The 12,047-nt window shown below is 34.4% G+C and overlaps 1 protein-coding gene and 2 long non-coding RNA genes across 3 annotated transcripts; 2 read left to right on the top strand and 1 right to left on the bottom strand.

Annotated features, from left to right (window-relative positions):
- Positions 1-351: 351 nt before the first annotated feature.
- Positions 352-2,948, top strand: LOC145635996 (uncharacterized). Its single transcript, XR_014113982.1, has 4 exons — positions 352-551; positions 951-1,063; positions 1,170-1,255; positions 2,722-2,948. It is a non-coding gene; the product is annotated as an uncharacterized LOC145635996 (long non-coding RNA).
- Positions 2,949-8,989: 6,041 nt separating this feature from the next.
- LOC145634797 (uncharacterized) lies at positions 8,990-11,779 on the bottom strand. Its single transcript, XR_014113568.1, has 4 exons — positions 11,237-11,779; positions 10,941-11,047; positions 9,310-9,419; positions 8,990-9,201 (listed from the first exon to the last, which is right to left on the bottom strand). It is a non-coding gene; the product is annotated as an uncharacterized LOC145634797 (long non-coding RNA).
- Positions 9,901-10,414, top strand: LOC145636011 (remorin-like). The gene is made up of 2 exons (XM_081687448.1): positions 9,901-10,154; positions 10,244-10,414. Exons 1-2 carry the CDS (start codon positions 10,029-10,031, stop codon positions 10,412-10,414), a joined length of 297 nt encoding a protein of 98 aa, XP_081543574.1. The 5' UTR covers positions 9,901-10,028.
- Positions 11,780-12,047: the final 268 nt, after the last annotated feature.

Genomic DNA, 12,047 nt, shown 5'->3' with positions numbered 1-12,047 from the left:
AAATTTTTTAATGTAATGTTGCCAAGTGTCCAGTTGAATTTGCCTTTAGTAATATATTTTAATTGGCGGTGACGACTTTAATGGAGGAAGTCACTAGTGGAAAAATCTTCATTTGTAACGACTCATTTGTAACGGGCATAATAAAATCCGTTACGAAAAGACTATTCGTAACGGGCAATATGTATGACTGATACAAATAACAACTATTTGTAACGGGCAAAATAATGCCCGTTACGAATATACATTTAATTGTAACGGGCAAATAAAGTCCGTTACGAATAATCATTTAATCGTATCCGACAAAATATTGCCCGATACAAATACACTTGCGATGGGGCGGAATTGGCTGAAAGGACTAAGCCCATTATATTAGAGTATTAGGGTTTCAACACAGCCGCCAAACTTTCACTTCCTCTCTCATTTCACTTCTCTCTCTGTCTCGCTCTCTCTCTCCCCTCACTCAATCTCCTCCCTCCGTTTTTGTTCAGTTTTGCTTGATAATTTTAGATATTCGAAACAACGACGAGAAGAATCTTATCTTCTTCTCTAAGGTATGATTTTTTTTAATTATCATTTTGAACTATAATGTTTTTAGCTTACATTTGGAATTTTGTGATGTTTTTTTTGATAAATTTTGTTGGATTTTGAAGATCTGAGTTGATCTGATGAATTATGAGGACTGGATTAGTGTTGATTGGGATAATGAAGATGGTAAAAATGATTGTTCAGTTGTTGGTGTTTGATATTCGTGTTCAATTTTTCTGGGTTTTGTTTGGTTTTTCGTTTTCTGTTGATAATCTATTACATTGTTTTTTTTTTTTTTTTTGATGTCTTTCATGAGAAGTGAGAAACCCAGTATCGTGCTCTTGTTTAAACCGCCTCTCAATTTCTTCAATTTTTTTCAGATCGATCTAAAATTTAATTTCTCTAATTTTCGACGCATTTTCCAGCTTTGAAGGTCAACAATAATGGCAGGTAAATACATCGTCGTCTCACTCGATGGATCCTTTTTTATTGCTTATGCTAGCGATTAAATAATGTCTTATCAGAAGATTTTTTGGAGGTAAAATTTCTCAAAAAAATCCCAAATTTATTTCCAGTTTTTATTGAATTAATTAATTTTATTTCGATCTAGTAAAAATTGCATAAAATTCGACTACTGAATGCAGGCATGGCCTCGTACTTCTGGACCTCTGGTGGTGATGAACCCTATCAGTCGTCAGAACTTCATCATCGAGACTACTGAATCTTGAAGGTTCTTTGTTTCATGATTTGGTTTACGTTTTTTTTGTCGATTGTTATTATCTTTAATTGGAACAACAATTTTTTTTTTTTTAAAATGGAACAACAACAGGATGAAAATTGTATTGATGTTTTGATTAAATTAGTAGATTGGAACTCGTTATAAAGGATATGAAATAATAATGTTATGAAACCAAACATGTTTTTACTTAAGAGATTCTGTTGCCTTGGTTTTTGGAAGTAGATTTGTTGTTAATATGGCAATTGTTATTATTGTTATCTGTTTGGTGGTTATGCTGGAAATTTAAGTTTGTTGTTTGATTATTGTGAATAGAAATTGGGGTGAATTCAATTTGCGGTTTTTATGAACACTTTTCCGTTAGTTCATCTTCCTATTTATTTCATTTCTTTTTAATGTCCTTTTTTGTTTTTCTTCCCAATTTTATTGCTATCTTCAAGCTTAATTGTTGGGATTTTAATTGGTGATATTTATTTGGGGCATCAAATTTTTTTATTCATAATCCTTTATATTTGTCTTGAAAAATTGAAATTTTGTTCAGGTTATCATGGTTTTGATAGAATTAATCAATACTTGATTTCTTATCCTACATTGGATACGTGGAGTGATTTTAAGATTATTGCTAACTTATACCCACCCGATTGGTTTTAGGGTGGATTGTATTTTTCTGGGTTTTTGATGATTTGTATGATTGTTTATAATTTGCTGGTGTTTGTTTAACAATGTGTGGGTTTAGATGATGGTTTGGTTTTCTTATTTATATGTTGTTATTTGATTCTTTATTATTCTATTTAATTTTTGGGTATTGTCAATTTGTTTGATTGTTTGGAGATGGCAAGTAAAGTGATAATCTTGGATTTTTGATGGTTTGATTAGGTGGGTGTATATTATTGTATATATATTATTGTTGATTGAATTGTATTAAACTGTCATTTTGAGTGGCTTTCATGCGTAGCTTGCTGTTTCTTAGGGTGTTGATGTGTGTTTATGTAGGATTTGTTGACTTGTAGCTCTAAGTAAGTGAATAAGCTTAGTGGGTCTTTTCTAAATGAAATATGTAGTGGAATGAGCCATAGACTAATGGCAGTTTAATGCAAGGAAAAATAAGCTCCCAAGCATGGGTTAAGGCTGCATATAGAAAGGACTGAAGATGATGGCTAGACCTTTGATTTTGAAGCTTGTAAACCTCACAGCTATTCCATAAGCTGAAAATTATCCAGGAGCTCGGCTCTGTAGTGTCTGTATATGTGATCCTTGATATGAAGACCTTCCCAGTCCCATATCATTGAAATTACTCTTGTTTATTAATCTCTCTTTTTTGTCTTTTTTGTTTCTTTCTAGATTTTATGATTATCTTAATGTTCTGAACATATGTCCTACTAACTTTACATTGTTTTGTGTAATATGATTCTAAATAATTGAGTGTTCTTATTTGCTAATGTATGATGTGAGTGTTTCAGGTTCCTAAGGCAGCCTCGGAATTTGAGATCAAAGTTGCAACAACATGGAAAAACGGTGGAAGATGTATATTATTACTATTGAGATTTGTTTTGCTCTATTTTTATAGTTTTTATTAGGTATTATTAGGTAATAAAGAATGTAGGCATTTAATTTTTTTTTTTTTTTTTTGAAAGAAGAATGTAGGCTTTACTGATTGTAATAAAGAATGTAAACATTTATTTTATTTTATTTTATTTTTAAAGAAGAATGTAGGATTGTATATAATGTGTGTAAAATATAATTTTATAAATTTCTCTAATTAACGGATAAAGATTGTGCAAGTCCAATCCAGCATGTGCTGGATTATTATTTTTTTTTTAATTTGGGCATACATTATTTGTAACGGGCAAATGTCATGCCCGTTACAAATAACCCCTTATTTGTAACGGGCATTTTGGTGTCCGTTACGAATAACCCCGTTATCCGTAACGAGCATTTGGGTGCCCGTTACGGATAACATGTTATTCGTAACGGGCATTTAAAATGCGCGTTACGGATAACCCCATTATCCGTAACGGGCATTTTAAATGCCTGTTATGAATATGCACTTAGTTGTAACGGGCAAGTGCCCGTTACGAATAATATTTTTATCCGTAACGGGGGTATACGTAACGGCCGCTGCCCGTTACGAATAATATTTTTATCCGTAACGGGGGTATACGTAACGGCCGCTGCTCGTTACGAAAGGCCTAGTTTTGCTCGTTACGAATAGGCTTTTTTCCACTAGTGAGTGGTGGCGACCTGGCGACCTGATCTTATGATGGTGGTGGTTGTTAAAGAAGAGGGAGAAGATTGGTGGTGAGGGTGGTTTGAAAGAGAGGAGAGAGAAAATAAGGTGGTGGTGGAATGGTGGTTGTTAGAAAAAAGAGAGTGGAGGTGAGGGTGGCTTAAGAGAGAGGAGAGAGAAAATATGGTGGTGGATCTAGTTGTGAGGGAGGAGAGAAAATGTGTGTTAGTGTTGTTATTGAGGGTGAATTAAGTTAGGTTAATAAGTTAATAACATGTAGTTGGTGTGCTAATCGGAATAAAGTGAGAGTCTTTTAGTAAATTTACTGAAAAAAGTTACTATATAAGGAAACTTTTTTTTTTTGTTGCACATAACTTGTAACATCCCAAAATGGCAAATGTTGCAGATAATAAGTAACGGAGGAAGTATATGCGCAATTGTATTGTTTGTAATCAAGAGTTGGAGAGAGAGAGAGAGAGTGTGTGTGTGTGAGTGAGATAAAAGTGGGGAGGGGGGGGGGGGGGGGGTTATGACATACTTAGGCCCTTTAGAAGCCTCGCCCATATTATGATCTACTGATCACTTCTTGATATGCTGATAATTAAGACAAGACAAGGGGTAAAAAGAATATTCATTGATTTAGATCCTATTTTGAAAAACTTTTTCAAACTTTTGATTCTCTGCCAAGGTTTCACATATTAATTCTTATAAAGGAAACCATGTAAAAGAAACAGACCCGATGGTGGTGGCTACAATGCTTCGCTTCAGTCAGATGCAAAACAACAACTTGCAGTTGAATGAACCATGATTCACCGATGCCATATAATAATCTAGAAACTTAAAAGATAAAAAGCCCTTATATCTGTAAATACTGAAGTTCTATTCTAATTATATCATCTCTGTGGCCTATTTATTTTTCTCTTGTGAGCCCGCTTTTATGTGTGACCACTTAGCTTTTCAACAAAAGATAAATGACGGGTACCGTAGGGAATATTTCAAGCATCCTACACTTGATTCCCACTGTGATTATACACTTAAGCATGGTGGCGTCCAAAGAGAAGGAAGCTAAAGCAAAAGAGTCGCCAACAAGTTTTATGAACTTGTAAACCGTTCACATGGTGAAGGTTACACTCCTTGACGATCCATGAGATCGCAAACTCCATAATGATCTGGAACCATGACTGGATATTCGGGGATGAAGGTACAAATCCAACCTAAAAGAGATTGAACCTGCCCTAAAAATAGACCTCTACTTAATTCTTCTCATATTCATGTGCGCCATCTGACTAACATACAATCATTATATTAACCTTAAACTTGTTTAATCTATGTTAGTTGAATATTAATGCACAAACAAAACTATTATTGGCGATCACTTGAATTATAATCATATTAGCCTAAACAAGATTATTAATTATCTTATTAAGCGTGATTACAAGTACAAATTCCCTTTAATCCTGCAAGAGAGCGCGTGATAAAGCATTATCAATAATATTCAAGCAACATAATAACAATCATCATCAAAATAATATTCTCAATCTCAATAAAGTAACAATCATTATCAATAATATTCAAGCAACATAATAACAATCATCATCAAAACAATCATTATCAATAATAGGCATGATACTAACAAGATTAATAATAAATCCTAGCATATCACTAAACATTAAAGATCAAATCTTTATCCCTAACATGATACTAACATGACAGAAGAAATAAAAAGAATAGGAAGCAACCTAAGCATGGCACTAAAAAAAATAAACAACATCCTAACATGATATTAGGAATTAATATAATCTAAGCATGCTTTTCACATCAAAAGAATAATTAAAGTAATTACTTACTTCGATACCTCGTATCTCTTTCTAATAACAAAGTACACGTGTTAGTAACTTCAATGAAAATATTAAATCAAACAATTAATTTAAATAATTGAAATAGGGATTTCGTTCCAAACCCTCAGAAATTATCAACCTTTTACGTCTAGGGCGAAGGCAACTTCGAGCCTGTTAGATGTGTCTAGAACCCTTGAATGCGGTATTTTGTAAAGGGGAAGGTTTAGAAAGAGGGAGAAGAATAAGCTATTGCTCTTAGAAATTAAGGATGATTATCGATGATTGTGAATTGTTGCTCCCCGTCTCTATTTATAGAGAAAATCGTCCGAAAATGATAGAAAAGAGTTAAATTTTGATTTGAAATAGAATTGTCTCCTGTTGTTTGCGGCAGGAATCACGCGACAGAGTCTGTCATAGTGTGACTAGGCTGTCGTTTGGCGCTGCGACAATTTTTTACGGATTTTGTTTTTACCATATCTTTTGATCCAAAAGTCTAAATAAGGGATATAGTATTTTGTTGGAAAGAACTTGAAGTCTACTTTCCAACCCAATTAGAATCAGATTAAAATCTTTTGTAGAAGAAAAGATATGGCTGAAATAGTGGAAAGGTGTCAGTTTTGGATTAAGTTTCGTATTTCTTTCATATCGTTTTTTATTATAGCTCGGAATTAATATTATAATATATAATTGGAAATATAATTTCAAGATCTATCCGACCATATAAGATTTGGATAAATATTATGAGGCACGGAAATAATATATGACTGTCTTTTAACGACATTCATTTCGAATAGAATTAGGACTTTAAAAAAAAGGGAAAGTTTTATCCAATATCAAACTCTTTAATCTTATCTTTTTTTATAAAGGATAATTAAGATCTTTTAGAAACTTATAGAAGCTTCTTATAAATCATAATTAGTTTAGGAATGGGATTAAACCTTTGGACCCTCCACATAATCATTGGGCCGTAGGTAAAATCCGATTTGAGCCCAGTTTAGTATTTTGGTCAGAACTACCTCATTATTCATCGAAATTGGGCTTATAATATATCGTTGGAAAGGTATTTTAAAACCCCATTAAACTACCCTATTATTTGACCCTTATCATAAACCTAACTAAATTGGAATGGACATTTTCATAAATAGGGTACAAAACGAATGATTTTTTGAAAACAGAGTGAAGTATTTTTTATTAAAACGACTGCATCACAAGACTTTTCACATTTCACCTCATTCTATAATCAAATGACGTGAAAGATATTCGTCACTAGGTTTGGTTTTTGGGGAGACATAATTAGGTGTCTACAGAAGCCCCCACTTTGACTAAGTTTGGAGAAACGCAAGTTTCGAAAACAAAAGTCAAAGTAGTGATAGGGACGGAGAATGATTCAGAATGTTCCGCGATACTATATCAATCTTGTAACGCTGATACCTGTAAACTAGCGTTATTTAAACAGATAAGAGAGTTATGAAACGTGTATCTTGCAATGTCGAGCACACGTCTCTAGAGTAACCAATTTTGTTGCTGTTTTTGTTGTGACGACCTCCACAATGCCTCGTGAACGCCATCGTTGAAGACCGCTTCTTGTAGCTATCCTCGATTGTTTGTGACAACTCTCCACATCCTAGGGATCGTCGTCAAAGGTGACTGCTTGTAGTCATCTTCAGCTTTGTTATGACAGTTTTCTCATCCTATAGAAATCGTCGAAGACCACTGCTTGTAGTTGTCTTCATTTTGCCGGTGTTGTACGTGTTATGTCGTTGCTTGTAATTTTGTTGTGCGTTTGCTATTGATGTTCACTCGTCACTGAACAATGGAGCGTCGAATGATATGTCCACGCATCTCTAAATAAAAGAGCTTGATGAGAGATGTTCACTCGTCTTTGAACAAAGGAGATTAAAGGAGATGTCCACGCGTCTTTGAATAAAAGAGATATGAATGCTATGCCCACGTGTCTCCGAGCAAAAGAGCTTGAAAGGAATGTCCACGCATCTCTGAACAAAAGAGCTTTGATAGGATGCCCACGACGTGTCTCTAAGCAAAAGATTTTGAAAGGAATGTCCACGCGTCTCTGAACAAAAGAGCTTGGGTAGGATGCCCACACGTCTTTGAGCAAAAGAGCTTGAAAGGAATGTCTACGTGTCTCTAAACAAAAGAGCTTTGAATGCCTGAATGTTTTTTGTGATCGTTCAATTGGATGAAAACAGGAGCTTTGCTGAATGGTTGTATCCTGTAAAATCAAAAGATTGCTAAAAGACTTTGCTGGTGTTTTTCTTAGGGTTGAACTAAGGTTTGACTAATTACTCTGACTTGAGGTTGACTCAAGGTGCTTTGACTGACTTGACACGACATGACTCGTGTGTGCATTGTATTATGATGTGCTTGACTCAAAATGCAGATAAGTACAAATTTTCTGTCATTTTTGTGGAGGGTACCGACTTTCTCCCGAAAAAGAAAGACGCGAAAAAGAATCGAAGAAAGTGTTTCAGTGTTTGCAGTGCATGTTGAATGAGCTTACTTGAATGTATGCATTGATGTTGTATCTCATAGTGAAAAGGATTAGTTCATCCTAGGCTATCTTAATTGTTGACTTGATGATGAAAGTATTTTGGGTAACTTAGGCACGGAGGCTAAGCACTTCATACTTTGTGATGCAATGATGTTTATAGTGATGAATGATTTTGATATGACAAAGCATGCTTCAAAGTTATGTTAAAATTTCATGACAAAAGGTTCCTATGGGAAGGATTATTTATCTATGTATCTGTTATGTGTATGAAAGTTACACTAAGTCTAAGCTGCAAAGGCTAAGTGTATGGAAAAATATTTTGAAAAGAGTCAAATAGTGGTGACTCTTAGGCTAGGTAAGCTAATGATGTAGGGATCAAGCCCCCAAGTCTAGCTCTAAATGGCTATGATGATCATAAGAGATCGATCCTTTGATATAATCATGCATGAATGTGTATATGAATGAATGCATTTTATTATGGCCGCACCTCAATGCGAGGTTGCCTACATATCTGTTAGGAATCAGGCCGAACGTAGCTCTAGTCGAACCTCGCACAAGTGTGTGTATATACCTCAAGGAGGTCTTTAAAAGGTTGTAACACGCACTAGTAGAAAAAGGCTCATTTGCGTCGCTCATTTATAGTGTGTTTGTGTCGCTTCTATGAGCGACGCAACTGCTCGCGACGGAAATGACTTTTAAATCATTTGCGTCGCTCCTAGGCGCGACGCAAATAAGAGTCATTTGCGTCACTCCTTTATAAACAAGTGACACAAATAAGAGTTATTTGTGTCGCTCCTTTATAAAGGAGTGACGCAAATAACTGTTCTGAGCAACTTCTTGTTTGTTATTTGTGTCACTTGTTTATATAGGAGTGACATAAATGACTGTCTAGACAATACAAAATTGCTTTATTTGCGTCACTTGTTTGTTTAATGAGTGACGCAAATGATGTGAATTTTTTTTTTTAAATTTTAATAATTGCTTGTATATGTTTGTAGTACCTGTTTTCCTCGCTAGTGGTATAAAGTAATATGTTAACGCCAATAATTGAAATTAAAATACAATATTAATGAATGCAAATGTAAATTTCGGCTTTGTATTTTGGCCTACCCATAAAATTGGGAATGACGGCATTATATTAACAACCTGTCCAATAAAATTTACATCTCAATATCATATACATTTTACTCATCATCCCAACACCAATTAACCAAAATCATTTATGTCAAGCCTATAATCCAAAACAAGAGTCCAAAATGCGCTAAGTATAAATCTAAAGTTCAACATTACATATAAAATACTCTGCCCAAATATCTCGAATCTCATTTATCTCCTCCTCGGTATATGGTGTAGTTCTTGAAAAATCCTATCAACACAACAAATATACAAGAGGAAAGTTTTAATTCAAGATTGTAGCTAACATTATATCAAATTGTATTTATCAAACAAAAATGAAATATTTGACAACTCATACCTTAATAAGATCCTAACTGCTATGATATGTTCAAGTATTTCGTACATATAACACATGACGTAGTAGCCACACTCACGTCCACCCAATTGTTAAATTACTTTGTGATGTACCTGGACTCTTGGAGAAAATGTAAGTGGCCAAGACTCTGGATAACTAACCACTATAGGTTTAATGACAACTAGTGACACTTTTGTTTAAAAAGACACTTTTGTTTAAAAACCGATGATGCCCTACTCAAATTCTACTACATAGCTGAAATGCAAGTTGAAATGCCTCCATGTACCAGGGAAAAAAAGAAAAACACAGAAGAGAAAAAATCCCTAAAAGGACACAAGCTACTAGGCTAGAATGCAACTAAATCATTAAGCAAAAGTTAAGGATTTGTTCAGATGCTCAGCTTTCAAGAGTTCAAACCGAGAAGAGGAACTCACTGATCAAACATGGGAAGAAAGTGAGAAGTGCAAAGTCGAAAACAAGTAAGATTACTTTCAGTCATGTCATCATTCCATTGTTTTGTCTTTAAGTTGCTGAGGGACAGGATGAATTACTGAAACACAATGTTTTAAATAAAGATTTGAGTGAACCAGTCCTAGGAATGTTCTCTAGAGTTGTTCTTGGATAGATTTTACATGTGACATATCTAGTATAGTTTGAACCATATTCTAGTTTTAAGCGTTTGTCGTCTGACCGATGCATATAAATATAAACGATACTCTTTGATGGAAAACATGGGACTCATTTATATACTAATTGAATTGAGCAGGGCACAAAAGAAAATTGTTGATGTAGAGGCATGGGAGAACAGCAGGAAAGCAACTGCTGAGACTGAGTTAAAAAAGATGGAGGTATAGTATTGCCATTGATTTTGTCTCTTTGAGTATATTGTGTTGCGTGACAGAAGGATCTTTAGCTGTTGAGGATTTCATGAGTGCAGGAAAATTTGGAAAAGAAGAAGGCAGAATACGCGAAAAAAATGAAGAACAAAGTGGCAATGATTCACAAGGAAGCAGAGGAAAAGAAGGCGACAATTGAAGCCAAACGTGCTGAGGATATTGTCAAAACAGAAGAGTTGGCTGCTAAATATCGCACCACAATTGGCATGTGAGTCAAGTTCGATTGTGTAAATTATTCAGGAACGGGGGAGTAAATGATTATCCATTCTTAGCCTTGAGAGTTGCATATAGCATTACCTTAAAATTATTCTAAGCTATCGCCATAAATCATTTACAGCTTTTAATTAACGTGATACAAGTAAACCTTCCTAACCAACGAAATAAACTTACAGGTGTAATTAAGAGGCCTAATACAAAATAAGATTGAATTTCATTCGAAAAATTTTGTAGAAGTAAAATGTACATGCGTACCCTACCACATACAAAAAAAAAAAAATAAATAAATAAAAAAATAAAAATAAATAAAAAATTATGGGAATATATATGGGACAAAAGTTTAATACATAAACTTATCAAGGGACAAGTGAATCAAACAAGCAATTAGATTGTGAAAAGGGTGAAAAGGAAAGAACAAAAAGGTCTTAATTTTATTTGTACAAGTGTTCCATGGTTTTTTTTATTTAATTAGCAGGTGCATAGTTTGGGCAGATTTATGAAAATTTATTACATTTTTCATACCTCATAATTAGCAGTAGATATCATAGACATGCCGCCAACCGCCATTGGCTTGCCCTTTAGCGAAGGATTGCTCAATGTCTCAACCGCGGCATAAAAGGCATCCATATCTACATGAGGCCAAATTCTTTCAGCAATATGTACATTTGCATAAACACTGGGATAATAAATCAACAAAAACAATAGCATAACTTATGACCAAAATAGCAGTAACCAGCCTTCTGATAGTGAGCTATATCAGTATTTGAGAGCTGATAATTAACTCACCGAATTAATTATAAATGCAGTAATTCACTCACCGAATTCCTGGTGTTTTAATTCGATTTTTTTTGCTCGAAATTGCTTGAATTAATGCTCGAATTTGCTCACTTTTTTTGCTCGAATTTGCTCGTATTTGCCCATAATCAAATTTGCTCGAATTCTTGGGGTTTCTTATGGGTTTTTTTTGTTGTTTTGCTCGAAAATGGGGGGTTTGTAAACCTGAATTTTTTCCGATTATGGCTGTTGTCAACATTGCGGTTAGATTGTTGAATTTGTGGGGGTTTTTTGGGTTGAATTTATGGGGGTTTTTGGGTTGAATTTCTAGGGTTTTTGGGTCGATTTCATGGGGTTTTTGGGTCAATTTTCTGGGGGTTTTTGGGTCGAAATTCCTTGAATTTCAGGTTGATTTTTGCTCGAATTTCTTGGGGTGTATGGGTCGAATTTCTGGGGTTTTTTTTGCTCAAATTTCTGAGGTTTTTTTGCTCGAAATTCTGGGTGTTTAGCTGTAGGAAATCGCTGTTCTTGGAAGATAGGAGTAGTGTTGTTTTTTTCTTTTAGTAAAAGGGAGGCAGCTAGCAAGGGGAATCCGAAAAAAACCTAAATGCAAAAGAGTGATTTGCGTCACTCAACTAATAAAATGGGACGCAAATAACTCAAAGTGTAATGCTGCACATTACTTATTTGCGTCGCTTCTATAAATATTACTAAAGTAATAACCGCTGACGTCATCATTGTTTACGTGTCACTCTCTCATTTAATTTTTTCCCGCCAAAATGCAAGGATGATGTCATATTGTTTTTTTTTATTATTATTTTTATTCCATTTTGAGCTACCTTATTTAACTGTTTT

The sequence above is a fragment of the Chenopodium album genome, chromosome 6 (assembly GCF_948465745.1).
Source record: "Chenopodium album chromosome 6, dcCheAlbu1.1, whole genome shotgun sequence".
Classification (NCBI taxonomy): Eukaryota; Viridiplantae; Streptophyta; class Magnoliopsida; order Caryophyllales; family Amaranthaceae; genus Chenopodium; species Chenopodium album.
The sequence above is the reverse complement of the archived record's forward strand: the minus strand, read 5'-3'. Positions and strand labels throughout refer to the sequence as shown.